General features: G+C 42.1%; 1 protein-coding gene across 4 annotated transcripts in view; it reads left to right on the top strand.

Annotated features, from left to right (window-relative positions):
* ELAVL1 (ELAV like RNA binding protein 1) overlaps window positions 1-20429 on the top strand; it is a 79558-nt gene extending 59129 nt beyond the window's left edge. For all 4 annotated transcript variants that reach the window (XM_050933807.1, XM_050933806.1, XM_050933808.1 and 1 more), the window contains 3 exons: window positions 2546-2699; window positions 7801-8026; window positions 18910-20429. In XM_050933807.1, coding sequence (XP_050789764.1) covers window positions 2546-2699; window positions 7801-8026; window positions 18910-19234 — 705 coding nt within the window. In that variant the 3' untranslated portion in view covers window positions 19235-20429. The remainder of the gene's footprint in view (window positions 1-2545; window positions 2700-7800; window positions 8027-18909) is intronic.
* Window positions 20430-26185: the final 5756 nt, after the last annotated feature.

The following is a 26185-nucleotide window of genomic DNA, read 5'->3' as shown; positions in this document are numbered from 1 at the left end:
GCAGGGTTCTGTTTGCCTTCAGTTAATAGAATAAAGATTGCTTTCAAACCATCACAATTCTTTTAATAAAAGACAACAACTGAGGGAGAGTCTCAAACAAAAAAACCACATCAGCAGGGAGAGTGATGGGAGAAGGGAAGGTCCCAGGAGGAGGTGGGTCCTGGGATGACTAAAGATTTGTGTATGTCCAGGGATCATATCCAGCCATCTCCTTTGGAGTACAATGCAGCAGGCACTGTACTTCAGCAGGGCCAAATTGTTGAGTCAAGTGGGTAGTGGGAGTCCACCATGCTGGCCTGTGAGGTAGGAGGAGTGGAATGCGGCGGGTATAGATAAGAGTGTGTTGGCGGTGTCTGGGGAGTGCATGGGAAAGAGTTTTGTGAAAGCAGCTGGAGGGGAGGGCAGGCATGCAGCTGCTTGGTTTGCAGAGCTAGTATCGCCTGGAGCGTGTCCACTTGGCTCTCCATAATGTTTAAGAGCTGCTCCATGGCTTCATTCTGATGTGCCATGTTCTCCTTTCGGTCCCTCTTCTCACTGTCCCACCACTCCTTCAATTCCTGTTTCTCAGCGGCTGAGTGCCTCATAACATCACTCAAAGTCCTCCTTAGTTCTTCGTGGCCGCTTTCTAATTCTGCACAGCCGTTCAGCTGCCGATAACAGAGGGGGAGGCTGTGCTCCCCAGGTCATCTCTGTTGCATTTAAACTTCGTATTTTACAGAAGCAGTATTGTTTTGCAACACAGAACACTGATTCAGTGATTTAAAACACAGCCAGTACTCATACACCTGTCACTAACTGGCTGATCCCAGGCAAGCACATATGAGCCACAAGACCCCCAAAATGATGAGTAGCCTCAGGGTAAATCACTCTTCCTGGACCCTGCAGTATACTGGACACGTGGCTCTTGAGGGGGAGCGAGGGAGGAGCCAGCACTGTAGGAGAGCCTGATAATCATTCCTTGTCCCCACACTTTCAACAGGAGATTATCATTATGGAAGATATCTCGCTGCTGAGGGTGAGCAGGGGATCAAGGGAGGGTCTTCTCCAGGCTTGCGGCTTCGGCCCTGGCCCCTATGCGGCTCGCTTGTGTGCAGCAATGGTCCCCCCCGCTGTGACGGCACAGTGGCGCAGAAAAGTTACCGATAATGGGTCAGGAAACAATGCAGCTCTGCCTATGAACCTGCGGCAGCGGATTGCCCAGTGTCTCCATGAGAGTTTCCTGAAGATCTGAGGGAGATTCCTGTGAAGTGAGAGAGTCAATCAATAGCTTGTTCCGCTGATCAAACTAGGCATGAGGTGGGAGACAAGCCTGTTTTCTGCAACCCTCCTGCCCCCAGCAACTCACTTCAACGATTCCCAAAATCAAGTCCACTTACCAGGGGCCTCCTCTTCTGTTTGCACTTCTCCGGTCTCCAACAGTTGTGACTGGCTAGCCTCCTCCAGGGTAGAAAAGAGTTCCTGGCTGCATGCATCTCTGACCTCCGAGCCATCCTCTGCCTCTGGGTCCTCCTTGTCCAAGATTTCCTCCTCCTGGCTCAGTCCACTCTTGACTGGCACGTGAGCCACTGAAGTATCTGCAGTGGTCTTTGCAGTGGAAGTGGGGTCACCGCTCAGTATCGCGTCCAGCTCTTTGTAGAACTGGCAGCTTGTGAGCGCAGCACTGGAGCTGTGGTTTGTCTCCTGCGCCTTGTGGTAGGCATTCTGTTGCTCCTTCAATTTGACCCTGCACTGCAATGTGTCCTGGTCATGGCCCCTTTCTGTCATGCATTGTGAAATCTGTCCATAGATATCAGGATTCCTACGACTGGAGCACCTGGGACTGAACAGCTTCCTCTCCCCAAATGCCGATGAGGTTCAACAGCTCAGCATTGCTCTAGTTGGGGGATTGCCTGGTGCATGGAGCAGGCGTGGCCACTTGGAAAGATACGCTGAGACCACTGCACACATCGCCGAGCAAACAGGAGGAAGATTTTTAAATTTCCAAAGGAATTTATGGGGTGGGGATTATGGTTGGTCAGCTGAGGGCAGGGCAGTAGAGTTCAAACCAATGACCAGAGAGGTGAGAACAGCCATTGTGGGACACCTCGCAGCACTGTAATCAACCATGGTGTCTACACTGGCACGGCAGTGCTGTAGCCCCAGGACAGAAAGTTGTACACCTTTTGTTGAGGTGGGTTTTTTTTTTTTAATTTTTATTTTTAAAGCACTACAACTACACAATTTCTGCGCACTAAGTGGCTTAACTGTGTACACTTCTGGAGTTACAGTGCAGAAAGCTGCTTTACTGCACAGAAATTTGCCAGTGTAGACAGGGCCTTGTCGGTAGCGTCAAATAGTGAAGAGGATTGTATATCTTCTTTTTTTAATCAAGGACAAAAAACACTTTTGTTGCTTACTTTCCATATCCTGGCAATCATTTTTCCTTTTATGAAACTACCATAGGAAAATTGCCTGTATTACAAAGGAAAGATTTTAGGTGGGTGTCTTAATTACACAGCAAATCATTCATGTAATTTCACATACAATAAAAACATTTCTCTTAAAGGTGTCGTACGCTCGGCCAAGTTCTGAAGTTATCAAAGATGCTAACTTGTACATTAGTGGACTACCAAGGACAATGACACAAAAAGATGTAGAAGACATGTTTTCACGTTTTGGCCGCATCATCAACTCACGTGTACTCGTGGATCAAACTACAGGTATGCACAATAATATTGGATATTAAAAACTTGACTATAGAGGACACAGAGAAATGTTCATTCTTCCAAAGATTATTGGTGCTTAAAATTAACTTTTAATTTTCCAGATAGTTTCTGAACATATATAAAAATTGTTGAGTTTGGTATTGATCGCTGTGTCCGCAGAAATATAGAACTAGAATGGCAAACATCCCTGTTTTGGGGGCTTTTCTGAAACACGTGACTTAGTCCATTTTGTAGATCCTGCTCTGTAATTTGAGAATGGAATTAAGAACACAAGATTTTCTATACTAGATCAGATCATTGGTCTGCCAAATTTAGTATCTTGCCCCCACCAATTGTCCATGCCTGATGCTTGACACAGAACAATACAACTATCTGATTGTGCAGTACTTCATCACTGTAGATCAGCTTGCAGCCTAAAGCAGGAAATTTTGTTACCTTTTCTTTACTTTTTTCCAGGGGAGGCAGCATGGTACAGTGGAGAGGGTATAGGCCTGAGATTTGAGAGCCCTGAGTTTCATTCCCAGTTCTGTAGCTGACCTTAGGAATGTTGCTTCACCTCTGTACCTCTGTTGGGCAGAGGGGGCTTGTCAGGTGTGGCAGGCAGAGAATGAAAACTCCAGTTTTAACTCAAGAACATCTGATGTGGCCATCTGATTTGCAAAAGTTGTGCCAATCACGCATGCTCTGTGAGTCTGCACTGCCGACCTCAGCCACTGGACAAGGTGAAGCAAGAAAGCACTTTTCACAGACAGTATTATTTAGCAGTAAAAGCCAGCCTATCCTTTTATGTGAAAGGATAACTCGTTACCTTACATTTAATCAACTTGAAATTGATCTGTGATTGTGCTTCATAATAATTTCTCATTGCACTTAAGTATATCTGGAGTTTCATGTCCCCTCTCAGCCTTCTCTTTTCCAGGCTAAACAAACCAAATTTTTTCAATCTTCCCTCATAGGTCATGTTTTCTAGACCTTTAATCATTTTTGTTGCTCTTCTCTGGACTCTCTCCAGTTTGTCCACATCTTTCCTGAAATGTGGCGCCCAGAACTAGACACATATAACGAACTGGGAATGTTCTTAATGTTTTCTCTGCATACTGTGTTGGTGCCTCAGTGTTCCCTATGCAGTTCTTAAGTATCTAGGTGGTGGAATAAGGGTGTGTGATTGCTGCAGAGCAAAAGTCCAGTGTACATAAATGCCTGACACTCTGTCTCCTAGCAACTGATGGCCTGGACCCCTCCTCTGCAAAGGTGCCAACTAAGGGTGTTGGAGACAAAGAGGTCAGGTGACTTCCTGGCCCGGGAAAGGAGCTGAGCAAAGGAGGAGGGGCTGGAGGGGGGTTGGAGTCTGGAGCTGGCTGGGAACGAGGAGTGAAGTGCAGACGTGGGGGTCTGGCTCCATGCCTCCCAGAATGGACCCGGCCATGGAGTCTGGTTCTCTGTACCTACAAGCTCTGTTTTGGACCGTGTTCCTGTCATCTAATAAACCTCTGTTTTACTGGCTGGCTGAGAGTCACGTCTGACTGCGAAGTGGGGGTGCAGGACCGCTGGGGCGGGCTCGCTGTGGGAAGCGCACGGAGGGGCAGAGGATGCTGAATACTCCAAGGAGAGACCCAGGAGGTGAAGATGTGGGAGCTTCTTGCCCTAAAAACAGTCTGCTCCAAGGGAAAGGAGGCTCCCCAAAGTCCTAACTGGCTTTGTGGGGAGCAGTTCCAATGTAGCACCCAGGAACTCCCTAACAACACACTAGTCCAGCTGAGGCCTAATCAGCACGAAGTAGAGCAGAAGAATTACTTCTCATGTCTTGCTTACGACACTTCTGCTAATACATCCCAGAATGTTGTTTGCTTTTTTTTTGTTGTTGTTGCAACAGAGTTATACTGTTGACTCCTATTTATCTTGTAATCTACTATGACCATCAGATCCATTTCTGTAGTACTCCTTCCTAGGCAGTTGTTTCTCATTTTGTATGTATGCAACTGATTGTTCCTTCCTAAGTGGAATACTTTATATTTGTCCTTATTGAATTTCATCCCATTTACTTCATATCATTTCTCCAGTTTTCCCAGATCATTTTGGTTTTTAATCCTATCCCCCAAAGCACTTGCAACCCCTGCCAGCGTGGTATTGTCTGCAAACTTTATAAGTGTACTCTTTATGCTGTTATCTAAATCATTGATGAAAATACTGAAGAGAACTGGACCCAGAACGGGTGCTTGCAGGACCCCACTTGTTATGCCCTTCCAGCATGACTGTGAACCACTGATAACTACTCTCTCTGAACGGTTTTCCAACCAGTTTTGCACCCACCTTACAGTAGCTCCATCTAGGTTGAATTTTGGAGATAGCAACTCGTGAAAGATTACACAAGTGCACTGTTTGAACCCCAAATGACACTAACTGTGTAGCTGTTGCAGGAAGTATCTTGTACACATTGTACAGCTAAATTAGCCATGCCATGTGCAGCACAGCCTTCCTTCCCTTTAAAACACTGGTAAAAATTGCATGTGTAGAACTTTGCTAAACAATTGTACAAAAATATAATTTTCTGATCCTCATAACTTGGAGTAGTCAAAGTAGTTTTTCATTGGAGCACTCAGATGCTCCTCAGTGAGGGCCATTCTCTTGCCAAATTCTAGCTTTCTGCTCCCAGTTTCTTCCCATGGAAGATATGTCCAAAAGTAGTCACATTTTGATAATGGAAGAGGTTCCCCCATGCACTCGTTCTCCTTGTACACAAAGACAGTGAAACTATTTCATCTGACATCCTTTGAAAGAGAGACCAGTCCTAGAAAACTTCATTCCAGTATGTGAAAGTTTCTCAAAGTTGAGTATTTGAAAATAGGGGCGTCTCATAGAAATGATCAGCCTTTTCAATTATAGCAGTTATAAATGTTGGAGTTTAGCACTGATCTTAAATACAGGCTCTTGGTGTCCTATTAATAACTTTTTTCTGCACTTTAAGCAACAGCTGTGGTTGTCACATAACCAATTTTTAATCTGTCTCATGAGAAGATCTTGTCCCTTAGGATGTAATTCTTTAATTTTCCTGTGTAGTTTCTTCTCCTGTGTCCCATAGAACAGTATAGACTATGTTAATTTTAGCAAACTTGTATATAGTGCCATAACTTTACATGGTCTTTAGAGATTAAAAGATAGGGCCATGAACTGAAGCATTTACAAAATAAATTAGACGAACAAACAACATAAAGATAAACAAGAGAAAGGAATAGGGAAATTGAACAATGTAGTAAAAATAATAAAAATGCAAGTGCTGTTATATAGCAAGCAAATTATAGGTGATCTATTTCAAATGGTAACTAAGGTAGGGCAGGAGAGAGGACTAAAGAGCACAGCACAGAGTAATTGAAAAGTGAGACTGTGCATTAGACTGGGGTATAGTGCCTGCTGGAAGCTAGGAGTTGCAGCTGCTGTAACACCCTTTGCAAGAATATAGTGTGTGTTCCTCTACCATAAGAACATCTCTTCTGGGTGGTGCAGATGGCATGTGAGAACATGACCAGATGGACCACTAGTGAGATCTAATTTGGTTAAGTCTCCTGTTTTTGACAATAACTGGTACCAGATACATCAAGGTGCGAGAAACGCCCAAATGGAAGTTCGTAGAGTAACATAACATGTTCATGGCACTGCTCCTTCCCAGCTAGCTTGGGAGAGGCTAGTGTCATTGTTGGCGCTACCCAAGAACATATTCCTAACTCAGGCACCTCCAGAGCTACACAATGTTTCCTTAGTGCAGGGACGAAGGTAAGGGCCATGCTCAGTTTCAGTCCCATGTACTTTAAAATCATGCAATGAATGCGACAAAAGCTCCTGAATAGAAAGACTCAGAATGCATCAAGTAGAATAATGTAACCATAACTATACTAGGAAGCAGGACATGTGGGTTCCACTCAGCTCTCCCACTCACTTGCTTCATGAGCTTGATTATATCACTTAAACACTCTACGCTTCTGTTTCCTTCATCTGTAAAATGGAGACAGTGTGTACCCATCTTTTTAAAAACACTTTCCAGTTTGTATATAATAAATGCTATATAAGTGTTTCAGACTCTTGTTACTATACCTATGCACATCAAAAAAAAAAAAAAAAAGGGGGGGAGTGGGGGTGGGGGAGGGGGAAGGTTCAGAGAAGAGCCAGTAGAATGATTCTAAGTCTGGCAAACCTGCCTTAGAGTGAGAGACTTAAGAAGCTCATTCAATTTAGCTATCAAAGTGAGGGTTAAGAGATGACTTGATCACAGTTTATGACTATATATGTTAGGAGAAGATTTCTGATCACACAGGGCTCTTATCTACCAAAGGTCTAACAAAATCCAGTGGCTGACAGTTGAACCTAGACAAAATCGAATTAGAAATTAAGTGCAAATTTTTGAGAGAGAGAGTAATTAACCATTGGAAAAACTTCTGAGGGGATGTGGTGGATTTGGCATCAGCTGAAGTCTTTAAATCACAATAGGATGTCTTTTTAAGAGATTCTCTAGCATAACCACAGATAATGTGGGAATCACTGGGTTCTATGGCATGTGTTCAGCAGATCAGACTAGACAATCATAATGGTCTCTTCTGGCCTTTGAATCTGTGAAATAGTGTATGTCATCAGCAAGCATTCATTTTCTATTTGGAAATTATGTTTCAGTTTTAGGTCTCTAGATGTTTTGAGTAACAAAGCTGAGCAAAAACAAAAAAAAATTTTTAGCCCAATAGTCACTTTTTACATTTCTCCTTTGAAAAAGTTTTAGTTGATCTGAAATATTTTTCCTTTAATGTCAGTTGACAGTGAGTTTCCTAGAACACTTGTACATTATACAGTTTTTTTATTTTTTAGACTTTGAACTAACGTGTTATAAATGTGTTTTGCTTCACCAGCATCATTATATATTTGAAGTAAATGTGCTCATTTGTGTTTAATTTCCTAATTTTTTTTAAATATTTTGATTTCATCCTTTTGAAGAACTACTAGTAAAATTATAGAACTTAAAGCTATGACTTTAGAAATACTTAATTTTTATTTATTCACTTGGAATTGTTTTGAGCTTATCCTTAATGTATTTTTATTTGTGTTTGGTTAAAAGGTTTGTCCAGAGGAGTTGCTTTTATCCGGTTTGACAAAAGGTCTGAAGCAGAAGAGGCAATTACAAGTTTCAATGGTCACAAACCCCCAGGTTCCTCTGAACCTATTACTGTGAAGTTTGCAGCCAATCCTAACCAGAACAAAAATGTGGCACTGTTATCACAGCTGTATCATTCACCAGCTAGACGATTTGGAGGGCCAGTTCATCACCAGGCTCAAAGATTCAGGTGTGTTAGGAAAAATAATCCATTAAAGGCCTATTCTGTCACCCACAGTTCCACTGGGGAAAGTGTTGCACTGTTTCATCCATAAAGTAATAAATATCTTTGTCCTAGCATGTATGAATGAATAATAATGCATTGTGTATTTCTGTGGTGTGTGTGTATGTGTATATATGTATTTAAAAATTGCTCAAGTAGAGTATAATTAAAGTAATAACCTATACGGAAAACTGTGTTGAAACTAATCAAGTAAAGTTTCTAGTTCCACAAAGTAGTACGTAGTGAGAAAGTATATGAAGTGTTGTTGTAGCCGTGTCGGTCCCAGGGTATTGGACCAACTTCTGTTGTCCTTGTGTCACACCTTGGCAGGCCAATATTTTAACAAGACTTGTAATCTTGTCAAAGAACTGTATCATGTTTGTCTGACAACATATTTTCTCATGAAACCATATTGATTGGAGTTATACTTTAGATCTTCTAATTCTTTAATGTTAGAATCCTTAATAAGTCGTTCCATTATTTTGCTGGGAATCATTGTCAGGTTAATTGGCCTATAATTATCAGAGTCATCCTGTTTACTGTTTTAAAAATATTGCCAGTCCTGGAGTTTCTCCAGTTTTACAACATTTTTGTTAAAAATTAACATTGGTTGTCAAGTTCTTTAAAACTCTTAAATGCAAGTTATCTGCACCTGCTGATTAAAAAATGCTTAATTGTAGAAGATGTTAAATGGTCTCTTCTTTAGTTACTGCTGGAAAAGCAACTATTTTATCATTTTATTTTATTACCTTTGCTTGAGAGAGGTGATTAAGGTTCTTAAACTCAATATGAAGGATACTTAATTTTTTCCCAGATTTTTTTAAGGATCTTCTTTTTTGGTACATTTCAAACGTAGTGTTACTGTACTGATTTTTGGTGTGATCCTTCCGCCAAGGACATGGAACTCAGAACTACTAAACGATATTCTTTATTAGGTGCTACCACAATACAAATAACTCTGAGCCCCAGTCATGGACCAGAACTGCACTGTGGTAGGCACTGCACAAATTAATAAAAAAATGGTCCCTGCCCTAAAGCGTTTCTAATCTGAATGAATTATAATTGTGGTCACTATTACTTAGAGGTTGAACTATAGGTATTTCTTGAACGACATTTGTGTGTTGTTTAGGCTGTTCAGTTTAGTCCTCTTCTCTTATGTCCAAGACTAAGGTTTTTGTGTCAGTCTGGTATAATGAAGCAATGTCTTGACACAAATAATAGTTGGAGTCATCCATGTTCTCAAAGCTCCTGCACTCCTCTGTTCTGCACTTGGAACTGGTCTTAATAATTTGTGGCATGTCGTGGTTTTAGTGCTGCTAATGTGGACGCATGCTCCAGAAGCTTCAGTGCTTCCGCCTCTTGAATTGACATCACAACATGGGGCTCCTATTTGAAGGATTGGATGAAAACAATTAGGACTAACTTCGGCTAAGGGATGTAAAGGAATCTTTTGAGACCAGTGTATCTTCGCTGTGAAGTAGAGAGGTAACAAAGCCCAAAGCTGAATCCACCCTCTTTATTGTTGGAGGCTTTTTAAGACTCAAATTGAGATATCTAAAGATGGGTCACATTACAAATATGGTATCTGGACAATTCTATCTTACTGTAGAGACCGGGGGGGGGGTGAGGTAATATCCTTTAGTGGACTAACTTCTCTTGGTGAAAGACAAAATTTTGAGCTTACACAGGACCTGAACAAGAGTTTTGAAAGCTTGTTTCTTTCCCAAGCAGAAGTTGGTCCACTAAAAAATTATTCCCTCACTCACCTTGTCCCTTTAATATCCTGGGGCCAACACTGAACAACAATGGAAGATATCTCCTTCTAGGAACGGACGTAAAGGAGGTATTTTCGCTTCCTTTCACTGCTCCATCTTTGTCAAAGGCAGGTGTATAGAACATATCTCTGCCTGTAGATGCCAGTAACTGTTCTTTCCACCCTCACCTCAAGAGCTTGGTTGCAGGAAGGGACTATAGCAAAGAGTAGCTGGACCTCGCATATAAGCATCCTTTGATGTCACTAGTATGACAGAAAGAGCATCTGCCTTCGTAAGTGATGCTTAAAGGGGTTCATGAATGTTTGTTTTTCATTATGTCATTAGATGGAGATTCAGTAGTATTATAGAGGAAACGTCTTGGAGATAAATTCTAATCACGTGACGTCTGAGACACAAGCCACTTTTGTGTTAATTGTCTGCATTTAGTAGGTAAAAATTTGGATCATAAGAGTAATAACAAAATAAGCTGTTTTAAAAAAAAAATTGGTAAGAGACAGGATTACAATTGTATTGCATGCATTCTCAATTTAATTAGAGCAAATTCTTTCATTCAAAGCGCTTTCCAGCATTACCAGAATTCTAGGATAAAGAGACAGATGAGCAAAAATGGAAAAGGACCCAAAGCAAAAGAGAACAGAAACTAACAGAATTACTGACTAGCTGGCCATCCTGTTGCTTCATTTTTAATCCTGGCAGTCTCATAAGCAGCAGCTCTCACAGGGGTTGGTACTGGCATTTCTGTTAAACTTTTAAGATCAACTGCTTACAGTATTTTCTTCAGCAACACTGCGAGTAAAGTTCGGTAGTTGTAAGTTGAGAAAGTATTAGCTTTAGTTCATTCAGATTAAGTGTAGACATGTTAAATTCATGGCTGTAGAGTATGTTGCAAAGTCTTACAGATATGTACTTGCACAAAGAGACTACATCTCAACTACTGGATTTGTATCAAAAGTTATTCTAGGAGAATAACTGTGCTAGTTCTGAGGTGTATTTGCTGGCTTTGGTGCTCAGTACATTCATGGTACTTGATGCAGTGTTGTTAAATTCAATACAAGAACTTCCATTGACTTCAGTAGGAGATTGGTTGGGGCCAAAATGTATAAGGACGAGAGTGCACGTTTGTTTTCCTCATTGACAATTATCTGATCAAGAACATTATGACAGGGATCCAAGAATCTGTTTCTCTGTCACTTGAGTTCTGGAACTGTATCTTTGCTGTCCCAACACGGGCTGCGTGAATCATAGAATATCAGGGTTGGAAGGGACCTCAGGAGGTCCATCTAGTCCAACCCCCTGCTCAAAGCAGGACCAATCCCGAGACAGATTTTTGCACCAGATCCCTAAATGGCCCCTTCAAGGATTGAACTCACAACCCTGGGTTTAGCTGGCTAATGCTCAAACCACTGAGCTATCCCTCCCCCTGGTGTAAGAGTTTTCCTTAGCCAGCAAGTATCTGCTGGAACTGTTACTAATACAGCCCTCAGTCCCAGCATTTATATTCATACACACTGGTTTTTGCAACCTCAGTGGGAACCACATAGGCCTGGAGGGCATCTGTCTTGATGCCAATCTAGGGACAATATAAATCTGGTCAGGGCTTCCAAATTCATCTAAACAAGTGTGTCGTTTGAGTGCTTGCTCGTGTCCATTCCAATGTAGGTATGTGCTCGCCCCAAATGCTGCCGCCAGAAAGTATTTTCCCTCAGTGGTCTCTGTTGAGTCAGCTCTGTTGCCCCCTGGAGTTGCACCCTCATAGTGCCAGTATATAGGGCCTCACCGCCCCTTGAGTTCCTTCTTACTGCCCACGATGGTCACTGGAACTTCTGCTCGCTGCACTTCTGCTAATACCTGTGCTAAGTGGATTGATTCTGTAAAATTGTAAATAGTTACCCTTTAGAGTTAAGTTTAGTTTGCTTAGCAGTAGTAGTAGTGGTATAGTCAGCGAACCCCACTTGGCAGGGCTAGCCCTTCCCTGAGCACCAGGATATGCCTTGGTCCCAGGGGTTCAAACCGTGTGCATCATACCACAAACCAATGCCAGTTAGTGATCTGTATGCTAGCTGCCTTAAGTGTCTGGGAGGGACTCACATGCAGGATCTGCAGGAGTTTCACACCCAGAACAGAAAAGGACAGGGCTTAAGTTCCTCCTCATGGAGGCAGCGCTCAGTTCCCCTTTGGAGCCAAGTCATGGGGACTTGGCACCAAGCACTTAAACTTCAGTGAGACTTATCCTGGCGTCTCTGAGGGAAGCACAGGGCTGTTCCACCTCCCCGGCACCAAGGAAGGACTCCGCACTGATGGCCCAGGACTCCCAGCACAAACATACATCACCAGTGCCAAGGAAGTCAGCTCCAGCCTGGGATTCTTGGCACCGCTTCCCATCGCTAATTCTGAGGAAAAAGCAGAGAGAGACTGGCTGGGGTGTTCTTGAACTCCAAGGTCTATGGGCCGTAGTGATGCCGATGGAGTGCGACCTGTGCTGGGCCCCTCAGAGACGCTCGCAGGGTAAGTGGTACCATTGACTCTGGCCATGGGAAGGGAACTGTTGAATCCAGTTCTGTTGGATTCCCCACCAAGGGAGGCCACGGCGGTTCGACAGCCCTGACACTGCTGTCAAGGCCGGAGGCATTTGAGGCAGCAAGTGACTTACTATCCCTCCTGGTACCACCATCCTTGGCCATTCATGAATTAACAGTAGTAGCACAAGAAACCAGAACCACCGCAGCACCAAAACAGGAGCTGTTGAAGTCAAAATAGCGCAGCGCTGATCTCTCTCCCTCCCTCCTGGCACCGTTCTTCAGCACCAGTTGGTACTGCTCCTTTCTGGTCACTGAGAAGTGACTCCTCGGACTCTAATTCAGAAGCAGAGTCCTATGCCTTGTCCACGAGCAGACGCCACTCCGAATGGTGGCATCCTACTGCTGACATGAATCAGAGCATGCTGCCAATAGCCTGGCGGCTGGCACAATAGCAAATGCCACTGCAGTGCCCATTCTCGAATCCTGGGCTTTCCAGCCAATCCAGGGCCCCCAGTCCAGAAGGTAGCTCTGATACATGAGAGTCAAGATCTTCCCTGCCGTTTCCATTAGAACGGGGATCAGTCCCCGACGCCGATCCTGTGCTGAACTACAGGATGTCCCCTTCGGGATCCATCTAGGGCAGAGGGAGAAGTACAGGGGCCAGGGCAGGTTGCTGCTTCCTTCTTTCTAGATGAGGTGGAGCTATGGCGTTCACCCAAGATGATTACAGGGTGCACCAGTAGGCTCCTGAGGATGGGTGCCCAGAACCTGGGTATCCAGGCAGAGGAGATCTGAGTCCTCCCACACCCTAGTGAATATTTTAGCAGCCTCGGGGCCATCATGGAGCGTATAAAAGCTCTATGGCAGACTCCTGCATCTCACCCAACCTACTGTTAAAAGGATGGAGACAAGGGGTATGAATTTTGGTAACACTTCTTTCCATATTGCTATTATTTGGGGATACAGAAGGTACCTATGGTTTGTTGTAACTGCAAACACCACCAATTTACAGTACTCATCTTCAGCCTGGCAGCCAGCCCCACCTATAGAGCAATTTTGTATTATCTTTGAGCGCGCACACACACACACACACACACACACACACACACTTTTATATAAACAAGCAAGACGGAGCGCACTCTTCTCCCTTATACCAGGAGGCTGTTCGCCTATGGGAATTCTGTACATCCTATTCGATTCACCTCGAAGCCTCATACGTCCCAGGGTCACTGAATGAGTTAGCAAATCAGCTCAGCAGATCCTTTTTCCAACCATCACGAGTGGTCAATTCTCCTAGATGTCATGAGCACTGTTTTCCAGATGTGGGGAACTCCCCAGTTAGACCTGTTCATGACGAAGTACAACAGGAAGTGTCTTTGGTTCTGCTCCTTCCTAGGCCACAGCCCAGGCTCGCTTGCAGGCTCCTTTCTCATCCTTTGGATCAGCTCTTCTGTGCATTCCCTCTCATACACTGGGTCCTGTTAAAGGTCAGACGTGACAAGACATGTCTGATCCTGATAGCCTAGCTGTACCAACACTTGCTCAACGCTCTCCTAGATCTCTTGGCGGATACACCAATCAGCCTGCCACTGTTTCCAGACTTGATCTGTCAAGATCATGACCATCTATGTTATCTGAACCTCAAATCTCTTCCTCATGACATGGAAGCTCCATGTCTGAACTCAGCGGAACTGACTTTCTCCGGGCCTGTTTGCTAGGTGCTTTTAGGGAACAGAAAGCTATCTAATAGAGCCATTTACCTGGCAAGGTGGAAGAGATTTCTCTATCTGGTTAGCACAAAAAGGTCTTTCGCCTACCAACTCATCACTGCCCTTCATTCTGGAACATCTGCTCCACCTAAAGCAGCATGGCCTAATGGTGTCATCCATATAGGTCCATCTAGCTGCAATCTCAGCCTTTCACCCACAGGTGAACAGCAGTCAGTCTTCTCAGACTCAGTCTGTGGCCATTGCCTTAAGTGACTGGAATGGCTGTACCCACAGGTATGCCAGCCACTACCTCCTTGGGACCTCAGTTTGGTGCTGGCAAGGTTAACAGGACCCCCATTCGAACCGCTGGCAACGTGTTCTCTGCTCTGTCTTGGAAAGTGGCCTTCCTGCTCTCTATTACTACTTCCAGTAGGGTTTCAGAGAGCCGAGTTGTTACCTCTGAGCCACCCTACACAGTCTTCTTCAAGGACAAGGTACAATTGTGGCCATACTCATCTTTTCTGCCAAAGGTTATCTCATAATTTCATAGTAACCAGGATATCTTTCAGCCTGTTTTTTTGATCTTCAGCCACATGCAAACAGGGATGACTAGAGACTCCATTCACTGGACGGGAGATGTGCGCAGGCGTTTTTCATAGAAAGAACTAACCCTTTAGGAAGTCCACACAGCTGTTTGTAGTCATCATGGACAGAATGAAAGGCCGTCTAGTCTCGGCCCAGAGAATGTCATCATGGATCACATTCTGTATCTGCACATGCTACGACCTGGTGAAGGTCCCAACTCCTCAGTTGACAGTGCATTCTAAAAGAACTCGGGCATCATCTATGGTGTTTGTGATGCAGGTTCCAATTATCTGTAGAACAGCAACGTGGTGGTCAGTCCATGCGTTTGTGTCACGCTACGCCATCACCCAGCAAGCTGGAGATGATGTGGGCTTCAGCCGAGCGGTGTTACAATCAGCATGCCAACAAACTCTGATCCCTCCACCTGCACAACCGCTTGGGAGTCACCTACACTGGAATGGACGTGAGCAAGCACTCGAAGAAAAAAGTTACTAACATCCTGTAACTGTTGTTCTTCGAGATGTTTCTCATGTCCATTCCAAAATCACCCTGCCTTCCCCTCTGTTGGAGTTGGCCAGCAAGAAGAAGGGAGGGGCCCTATATACTGGTGCCATGAGGGGGCACTAGAGCTGACCTGATGGATACCACTGAGGGAAAAACTTTCTGGCAGCAGTGCTTAGGGTGAGCGCATACCTACACTGGAATGGGCATGAGCAATACATCTCGAAGAAGAACAGTTATGCAAGGTTAGTAACTGTTTGTTTTACTGTGGATGCATCTTGCATGGAATGGAGAGCCCACAGAGAAGAGCTTCACTTCGACAGAACTTGGTCTGTCTAGGCCAATGGTTCTCAAACTTATTTGATCAGCTCCCCTCCCCCCCTTTCTTTGTAGTTGTTTACGCACCTCCCCTCCCCCACAAGTACAAATACCGCCACCCAGCTCTGAAGGTGGAGCGGAGAGCAATGGCTGCTGGCCGGACGCCCAGATCTGAAGGCAGCGCCATGCCAGCGTCAGCACAGAAGTAAGGGCAGCAACGTGAAAAGTGGTATTCGTCAATATTACTTTTCACAGCAGACTTAGTGCCCCGTTGCCACTCTTATTTCTGCGCTGCTGCTGCTGCCACCCCAGGCCGACAGTCGTAACCCCACCACCTCCAGGTGAGGGATTGGAGGAAGGAAGAGAGAGCCATAGCCTGGGCTACCTCCTGGTGAGAGATTGAGGGGGAGTGGGGGAAAGGAGAGCCCATTTAGCCCCTTGTTATCCCATTTATCCCCACCTCCCAGGAGTGTACAGCTCTTCTGCACAAACCCCAGCCACCTTGGGGCCGACCGCGAGAGCTCTACAAAAATCAGAAAAAGCACACTGCTCGTGCCTCCCTTGGGAGGCCCACCCCATAGTTTGAGAACTGCTGGTCTAGGCAAAGCCATAGCACATTGTTACTGAATGCTTGGTACTGCTCTCTGACCCATCGTTCCCTGTTTCAGGCTTGAAAGCCTGCAACATGAAGGTGTTGTCAACACCCATATGGTAAAGGATGGACTGTTCCTGCCCATAGCTAGAATCTAATTGTGACCACTCAGGAGAAAAGATCTGGACATCATTGGAGATAGCTCAATAATAACCTCTGCTCAGTGTGCAGATGTGGTCAAAACAAACTAGTTGTTAAATGATGATGCAATGGTTTCAAAATCACTCTCTCTTCCTTTATCATAGTTATTTGAATGCTATATCCAGTTCTGGTCAGCTCATCCCCAAAAAGATGCAACTAGAATAAAAGGATCTAGGGAAGGACAAGTAAAATGTTTACAAGTATGAAAGGATGTTGGTGTTGAGAAGATAAGGACTCTAGTTTAGAAATTAGACTTTATTCTGCCTCATAATACTAGAACAAGAGAGTAACTAGGAAAATTTAAAAGCCAGCAAATGTAATGTTGATAAAAAGAAATACTTGTTTGTACAGTGGTGGAAGTCATGGCCACAAGATATTAAAGCTGTGAACTTAGCAGGTCACTCTGTAAGCTCGAAAGCGTCTCTCTCACCAGCAGAAGTTGGTCCAGTAAAAGATATTACCTCACCTACGCTGTTTCTCTAATATTGTGGGACCAACATGGCTACAACAACGCTGCATAGACTTTTTTTTTTTTTTTTTTTTTTTGCGCGCAATGTGTCTGTTTATAATCTCTTGTGGCTTGGGGTGTATCTTATCTCCTTCTCCTTTTTCTTAATTTTAAACCTGTTGTCAGTGTTTGTGTACAGAAAATGCTTGTTGCAGTTCTCTTTGTAGCTTTCTTTAGTAACATTCCTGTAGCTTTTTAGTTTCAAGAGTGAGGAATCTGTTGATGGGTATTATTACATATATACCCATTAGCCTATCCACCCTGTTCACCACAGGAAGTTGGTTTTTCTTCTCTTTAGAGTATTTTCACTTGTTGCCATGACCATAGCCAACGGTTAGAAGGCTTGGTGAGGGTTGGAGGGACCTAGATTTGACAGCAAGGGGTGCAATAAAGCATTGACTGCAGGAACCCAAGATTGTATATCTTCAAAGAATGATATACAGGAAAATAGGACTCTCCTTCCCAGCAAGATTTGGATAAACAAATGAAAGCTCAAGGTTTTCGTTAGAAGAACCAAAAGCGTAACACACACAAAAACACAAGAAAACAAAAATACTATTTTATGTTTTAAAGTGAGAACTGCTTGATAGGGCATAAGATGTTAGTCATCAGATCACTTGGGTCTGCTCAGTAAAGAATTGTACAAGAAGTGCAATTTTTGTATATCAGAAAATTTTGTTTTGGGCACTTAATGTGTGGGCTACGTACAGCAGCCTTGCATATACTTCAGCCTGCTTTTAGTCGGCTAACAACTTTCTCAGCTATAGGCTAATACTACGCAGTATTTCTGGAGTCACATGGAGCCACAGATTTAGATTGTTAAACATATAAGTGCATGGGATCACAGTTAAAATTGTACCTTTGGCCTTAACTTTGACACTCGTTGATCTTTGAGTGCTTAACTGTGCAACCCTAATGCTTCATTAAAATAATTTTATTGATTTAATTTCCTAGGTCAGCAGAATAGAAGTGGGGGATGAAATAGCTAAGGGTGTGGGATGTTGGTTGGGGAAGGAAAGAAGAAAAAAATAAGAAAAAAGCAAAACAGAAAAGAGCAAAGGTTCAGAAATCGTGAGATGCCTCTGGGTCATTGTGCAGGAGGAGTCAAGACAGGATTCTGGAGGAAAGGAGGAAGGGGAGAAATGTGTATTGGGGATGAGAAAGATAGGCATATTGAGTCTGGTTCTCTTCTCATATGTTTGTAAATCAGGAGTCCACCCTAGTGAAGTCACTGGGGTTTTACTAGTGTAAAATGGGTGTAAATGAAAGTAGACTCAACCCCATTGGATTTACATTAAAAAGTAGTACTATTTTTCCATTACATTCATGGATAATCTATATTTGGCAGAAGAAACTTTAGAATCATATTTAAAAACAGAAGTGGCTATTTAATAAATTATAAATGATAGTTACTGGAATTAAACATCAGTTATGCATATGCATTATCAAAATTAAATCAGAATGCACTGGAAGTGACATATTAACAGTGTACTAGGAATCGTGGGTTATTCCAACTAATATGCACTTGCTAGGGAAAGTCTAGTAGTTCCCTTCCTACTGTGATAGGGACTATGAGGTATCTGCCTGTGTTCAGTGTAGCAGCCAGTTGTGAGCAGGAGTGTTTCGCTGTTGCTTTATAGTGGAGAAGGGATCAAGCTGTATCTGCTGCCACAGAAAACCCTGTGACCGGTGAGACCCCGAGACACTGCAGTAAGGGCAGGATTAACTCCAGGAGGGGATTGGGCACAAGCCCTTTGTAGACACAGATCAGTTGATTTAAGGCTGGTTGGGGCGTGTGGGAGGGATTCTTGGCCTAGCTTTAAGCACTGAGTAGTGTCATATTGCTGCCCTAAGTCATCCCTAATAGTGTATAACCTTGTATATCCTGTTTGAGGGTTGTCCCATCACCAGGCAACTCTTTCATTGTCTGTCTGTTCTTGCATAGTTACCCATTAATGTAGACACATTCTCTCTATCAGCTGCCAGTTTGATTGTCCTATGATAAATGGGGGAGGTGAAACATTTTACTCTGATTATAAGTTTTGATGCTTATATAGAAAATATTCAGTTGCTTCCCTTTCAAGTTAATTTGCTTGATTGTATTGAACTTTTACATGAAATATTATGCTTTTTATTTGCTAGGTTCTCTCCTATGGGTGTAGATCACATGAGTGGGCTTTCTGGTGTAAATGTTCCAGGAAACGCATCTTCTGGCTGGTGTATCTTCATCTACAACCTTGGTCAAGATGCTGATGAGGGAATCCTCTGGCAGATGTTTGGCCCCTTTGGTGCGGTTACCAATGTGAAAGTTATTCGAGATTTCAACACCAACAAGTGCAAAGGTTTTGGTTTTGTGACCATGACAAACTATGAAGAAGCTGCAATGGCCATAGCAAGTCTTAATGGCTACCGCCTGGGGGACAAAATCTTACAGGTTTCCTTCAAAACCAACAAGTCCCACAAATAACTTGCTCGTGCTTTTTGTATGGAATAGATAATTGAGTGACAGAAGTTAAAACATTTTTGTTAGTGTAAAACTCATTTTGCGCCAATTTTCACAAGTGTTTGTCTTAGTCTAAATGAGAAGTGAAAAAGGTTTTTATACTCTGGGATGCAACTGACATGTTCAAATGTTTGAAATCCCACAATGTTAGACCAATTTTAAGTTCCTTAAGTTATTTCATTTAAAAATATATATTAAAAAAAAAAAAAGTAAAATCTTAAGTAGATTGCATTAACTAGACCCTCTGGATGGTGGTAAAATTGAAGCATGCTTTCACTTATGAGACTAACATTTGTTCTATTGAATGTTGTCTGCAAAAACTGGAACTCTTTTTTATTTTAAACTATCAAGCGGATGCTGTTAGTATGGTCCTCCCCTCAGTCCCCAATAGCCTGGTACAAAATTTGAAATACTTATGTTGGCAGTACATTGCTTTTTAAAGTAATTTTCATTGCTACATCTAGTTGAGGATTAGACTTCATAACATGAAGGTCTTGTAAGTAGTAGCATGCCAGTGTAACTTTTAACACCATTGATGAGGTAAGTTGCACACTGAACAATGGCCAAGTTGTCAAATTAAAAGGTTTTACAAAAAATTTTAAGCCCAGTTTTTCATAGGAATGGACCAAAGAGTTTCAGAGAAACTCAGAAGATTTCAGAGTCAAAACTAAACTCCAAAAACAGTGTGAATGTATGTTTCTACTTCATCTAACTGAATCTCTTCTGTCCAAATATTTAATGCATGATGCACTACTTACAGGTACATTGTAATGCAGCAAGATAATTATTCAGTTTCAAAGATCATTATAGTTTGAATTCCTAAGGATAGTTCCATTTTGTAAAAACAGTTATAAACATTTGAGCATTGTATTTCTCGCATCCCTTCTAACGAGTGCTAGATTTTTCTATTTTAATAGGATTTTGTTTTGACAACTAGCTTTACTTATTGAACACTCAGCAGAAAAGTACTTGCAAGTTAGATATTAAGAAAAAAACTGATTGTAGATTGAAAGATTAATCCCCCAAGTTTTCTGCAGACTGCCTTGAAACTTTGAGTTGTTCTGTTTCTGTTAATTTTCTTTTGCTTTTTTGTGTTTTTTGTTTGTTTGTTTTTACTTTTGCATTTAAGACCATTAAATTTGATTTTGTTTTGCTCGAATTTTGTTTTGTTTTTTATTTTATATTATTTTTTTTGCCAAGTATTGCACAAAGTGTCCAATATTAAAAGAATATTGCTTTAAAGTACTATAGGTCTTCATTAAAATTAAAATCCATTAATCTGTCCTTTTGACAGATCAGTAGGGGAAAATATTTGTGTGAAAACAAAAGCATTATAATAAATCTGTCGCATAGGAAGTATGTGCCAGACACTGAGTTAAACACACATTTGTTGCTTTGTAGACAGACTGAACAATATTTCTTTTATCAAAAATGTGCTGTGTAAGGTATGTAGGTACATAGCTAGTGTGAATGAGCAGGGACTTCACCTGACAAACTATTGCAAGAATTTTATCTGTGTTCTATCACCAGAGTTCAGAGGAAATGCAGAAATTGGGACAACTTGTCAGCAATTATCTTTTGAGTGAACCTGTGCCAATCCCCAAGAACTAATGAGTAGTCACTTCAGATTCTGGAGACAGTCCCATGCAGAATTGTTTTTGTTTGTATGGTGCCCAAACATTGGCTCTTTAAGATCCTATCTTGCATCACAACTATGATTTCTCTTTTTTCAGGATCAGGACCTCCAGTCCTGTGCTGCCGCTGGAATTTTGTGCTCTCCTTTCCTGTGCTTCATTGTTTGGTTCTGTACTCATTCTTCAGTCAGATGTTGGCCTCTCCTTTAATCTTCAGTATGCACTTTTTGCTGTCAGCAGCCAGTCATTTACCGCTCTGATGATTGGATCATTTGTGGTTGTACACAGCTTCTCTCTGCTGGCTCCAGAAGAGCCCAGCGAGAGCAGAGCTCTTTTCCAAGATCTCCAGCAATGTTGAGTGAGCTGCCTTAGCTCCAGTGCAGTATATTAAAGTGCTTTCTGCTGCCTAATGTATGCTGCCTTTCCCTTTTTTGCCATTCCCGTTTACTCCATGCCCCAAGCCTTTGAGAAGCGCAGTCAGCATCAGGCAGTTGTAGCATAATGTCCTCCAAAACCAGCAGCTGCCACCAGGTAAAAGGTAGACAGTGGGCCCTTTTATGAGCTCCTAGTTGGACAGGCTGTCATTTCCAGTGCTTCCTCTCCATCTCTCATGTTTCCTTCCAATGAGTCGTTCTTTTCCTGTATTCTGTGGCTAGATACTAGTTTTGGGGGGTTCAGCAGCTATATCAGGGTTGCTTTACCCATATCTCCATGTTAGATCTAGGGTTATTATTATTTAAATAAAGTCCTCTTACAGTGTCCCATCAACTCTTTTACCAGCCCACGAGAGTGCATCTTTAGAGATCCAAGAACCTTCCTTGTAGTTCCCTCCATCTCATGGCTCATTAAGAAACATTTTAGTGGGAGTAGGGCTACTGCTGTAAAGGGCATGGTAGATAATTGCACAGACCAATCTTTAAAATGAGGCAATGCCTTTGTGGTATTAAACCCTTAAAGTTGCTCTGGCCCATGCAGCCACATCAAAAACTTCACTGTTGTGAGCTTGCCAAACCTTGCTCTTCAAGCAGAGTAATGACAACTTTGCGATATCCTCGAAGACTTTGATATTGCTCTCCTTTGTTGGCTGCTTCGTGCAACATTACTGATTTTTTTCTTCCCGATACACCTCTGCTCTGTAAGAGTGAGACACAACATCCTGGTTTCACACTTGGGGATGCAGATTCTGTTTCTAGAACCCATCTGATCCAAGTTTCCTTTAGCAATTTTGGGGGAAACCTTAATCTGTCAATGAGGCCAGTCACCTGAGCAAACTACCATTCAGCTAGGCAGGAGAAAATCAGGAGAAGGTACATTCATTTAATTCCTCAGGGGATAATGCTAGACAGAAAGCTACAAATCTCCCTTTCAGGTCTAGGGGCCACTTTATATCTGGCCAGAGTGTGTGCTCAAAGTCCTTTTTTGTCACTGTCCCTAACAACTTCAATCTGACTCCCCAGGTGGAGAGAAATTTGGGAATGTGTTCACATTACTTATTGATAACTAACTAGATGGGTAGTTCTGACCCATACCAGACCTGCTTTCTTTCAATCCCTCTGTTTCCATCCTGAATCCTGCAGTCTTTACACTCTCAATTCTAATAAGAGAAATCCAATGATTTCTTCTGCCTGGTGGTTTAGAATTGTGCCTGTCTTGGTGTGCCTAGTCATCCAGCATACCACACATTTCCATTTCTACTTGGACCATCACCACTTCCAGCATTGTAGTTGTACTTTTTGGTCTCTTAGACCTCAGGGAGTGTACAGAAATCATAACCATCATCATACCCATCCCCAAGACAGAGGGCATCCACAGATTTTATTATTTGGATGTCCAACTAATGCAGATACCTTTCAGATGGCACATCTGTGCTTCCATTTGCTTTTGTCTGTTTTCCATGATTCTGGCTTCAAGAACTTCCCTATTGCTTCTCAAAACCTTGTTAATGTAGGGGCCTATTTTCACACCAGCAGCATGGTACATTTCTCATCAGACACAGAAGGCAAGTAAGATAAAGGAAACTGTCAGTCATACCTGGTGAACCAATTTATCCTGATCAATCCCTATAGCAGGCACACTGCAATGAGCAGCACTACATATAAGAATTCTTCTGGCCTTTGTTCTGTCTGAGATAGTTGGAAAGACTCCCTGGGCTCCTTAATTTACGTTCTCTCCAGGTCCAGACATCACTCCGGCAATGTTGCATAAGAAATCCCTATTGAAGGACAATTTGCTATTAGAGTTATCTGTTTCCAGGATAATTCTATCACCAGAATTACAAGGTTTCGAAGGATGGAATGTGCACTTGGGTCACAGACTGTATCAAGGGTTCTGGTCCGAAGAATCTAAACATCATGCAATGAAGGACAATGGGTCTGGAGGGCACAGGGTTTTCTTCATTATGTCTACTCACCAGCCATTCTGATTGAATGCGAAAACAGAATCTTTGCAGTTTATATTATCTCCAAAAATGAGCCCATTTTTAATTCATATCCACCTATGTTCAGGGCAACCTGCATACTCAAAGGGACTGGCAAGTGAGAACATCAGTAGAAGAAATCAGTGCTATGACAGACGTTTTTTATGTCCGTCTGCCTGCTTCATTTAACAATATTCAGCTACCTCCACCCGTCCCCAAACACAGAGGTTCCCGGGTTTTGGAAGTTGGATTCATTTTCCTATTGATCAAGCATATAGTTGTTTGTCTTTGCTCCAGTAACACCCTTTTGACTGTTTGGATGCTGTGACACGGATGATCCTTGAGAACTTTGGGTACTCAGCTGATAGAAATTGTACAGAGGGCATGGAAAAACTACCCTCAGAATTGGATGACTGGTCTTACTGTTTACATTAATGCTTTCCCATAGATGTGTACACTTCTCTTCATGCCACTCTGTCATTCATCCTGGAATTTCGGTTGGATGGGAACCTTTGCCAATCTGGCATCATTCCTTCTGTTTACCTGTTCTTTGTTTTTGTTCATCTTTCCAAGCATTTCCTGGGGCTGTTGCTCCAAGCAGGCTCTTATAGGACCAGAGTTTGGATACTAACCACATTAGAAGCAGTCCTGTGCAGACAGAATTTGATATAGGCATGGCTAACTGGCAGTTCTTGCATGACTGGTGGAGTTTCACTCTTAAGATGAGACAGTTTTATAGGTAAGGCAAAACTATCCTAGTTATTACCATGGAATGACTTCTAAAACTCCATTAAAATGTTCTGGGCTTTAGCTGTTGTTAAGACATATTTTTTTTAAAGTATTAGATTAAATATTTTAATCTGGTAAAATTCAATGTTTTCAAAAGAATTCAAATGAATTGAAAAAGTATTCAGAAACTGGCTTTTTCCAGTCCATCTTACTTATATTAATATAATATAAGTAATATTTCTTAAACCCTCCAACAATCCATTTTATGTTTGCTTCACAAGATCCCATTGTGGATGGAATTCACCCTTGTGTAGAAGAAGGGTTAACAACAAGGCTTGAGTGCCACTTTAGCCTTCAGTATAGGCTTGTGTTGGTCATTAGCACAGGGGGAATTTCACTTTTAAAAGCAAAAAAAAAAAAAAAAAAAAAAAAACCCACATAAAATTATAGTGCTGCTATGTGCTTTTGTACAAGATGCAAAGATAAATACAACTTTCACATGAGTTGGCAGCAACAAAATAATACCGAGAATCATGAAAGCTATGAACTGAGATGAAGTAAAGCAACTTTTCTTAGTGTTTTTAGTCTGTTCCAAATACATTGATCCCCTCCATTCTCCTATTTGTAAACTGTTCCCATGCGCTAAAGTGAGCAGGGGGGGTATCTTTATCCTTGAAGCTGTTACATCATAAGATATTTGGTTCATTTAGGATCCTGTGCCCCCACTCTGCTATGAGGTGGAATGAGGGGTGGAACTGAGCCAAAACAGTCCTGCTGCCTCCTGCCCTGAGCCTTTGGCAACCACTCCTCTTCAGTTCTTTGGTTTGGAACTGTGAATGATTTCAAGATCATGCTGGGAATGGAAGGGAAAGAAGAGGAGGCATCACTCTCCAGGGCAATATCCCCTCAGTGATGTGTGTCTAAACTTTTTTCTTTCCCCTGGGTTGTTTTTGTTTTTTTCCAGTGCATCTGCATCATGATAGTATCAGAAAACACACTGATAGTATTGAGGTATTCAAGTCCTTGGAATAGATTATGAATTTCTCACTGCAGTTACTTGTAGATGGTCAGTATATGGTCATTTACTTCATTGCAAGTGACCAAATGGGTTTGAATACCTTTACTCCTAACGGTTTGTAAGTCAGGTGTTTTTAACATTGTTTTTATAGGAGCATGCAAAGTTGTAGCAATGTTACTTTTACAAAGCAATTCAAAGTTTGGGGAAAAGATACTGTAGCTATTACTATCGAGACAGCTTTCAGCAATTGAATTAAGCCTCAACTAAAATATCAGTCACTTTTTCCTAAAAATGAAACTCAATCTTTGTGAATGCTAAATTTCAAACATGGATATTTCCCAGCCTCCTTATAAGCAGTTACATAATTTTATGTTGTTCTGGTTAGGCAATAAAATGGCGGTTCTTCAAAAATTTCAGAAAAGGGTCTCAGCTTCAGTATATGCTAAACTGGAGTGATTAAAGTTAAATATGTACAGTTTATAATTACATAATATGTACTTCTAATTAATTTTATAAGGATGTCCCCAAATGTACTCGATTAGTTCTAACAAAAATTTACTTATTGGAATCAGGACTTCTAATAATTACCTGTAAAATGTTATATAGTTTGTGGAAACTTTTTTTAAAAAAATGCACAACTTTTTAATGAAATATTGGTGATGTCATGGTTTTTCATAATCCTCAAAAGTAAAACACAGAACACCCTCCACATAGGGCTTTCTGTCATAATACTACCTCTGATATAAGGTTACCGAATTTTGACTTCCAAAATGGGAAGTTTGTATCATTGTGGAGCAAGCACCTTATTACACCATTTCAGTTTTTTGAGGGGGCTCCAAACAATTAGTTTTAGGGAGAAGGGACCAAATTCATGCCTACTATGAACAGGCACACATCTTTTTAAGTCAGTGGAGTTGCATTAATTTAGTCAAGGACCAAATTTGTCACTTAGTGTGTACCACATTTTCTTTAGTCTCTGTTTGTTGGCAGAAGAGTCTTCTGCTGTGCTGAAGGCAGGTTCCTTAACATTATGTCTGCACTTCCTGTTAATACTGGGAGATCCCAGCACCGTAGGATCGGTAGAGGAATATATTGATCAAAAGGCTAAGCATTGTGAT

This window comes from Gopherus flavomarginatus, chromosome 24 (genome assembly GCF_025201925.1).
Source record: "Gopherus flavomarginatus isolate rGopFla2 chromosome 24, rGopFla2.mat.asm, whole genome shotgun sequence".
Classification (NCBI taxonomy): domain Eukaryota; kingdom Metazoa; phylum Chordata; order Testudines; family Testudinidae; genus Gopherus; species Gopherus flavomarginatus.
The sequence above is the reverse complement of the archived record's forward strand: the minus strand, read 5'-3'. Positions and strand labels throughout refer to the sequence as shown.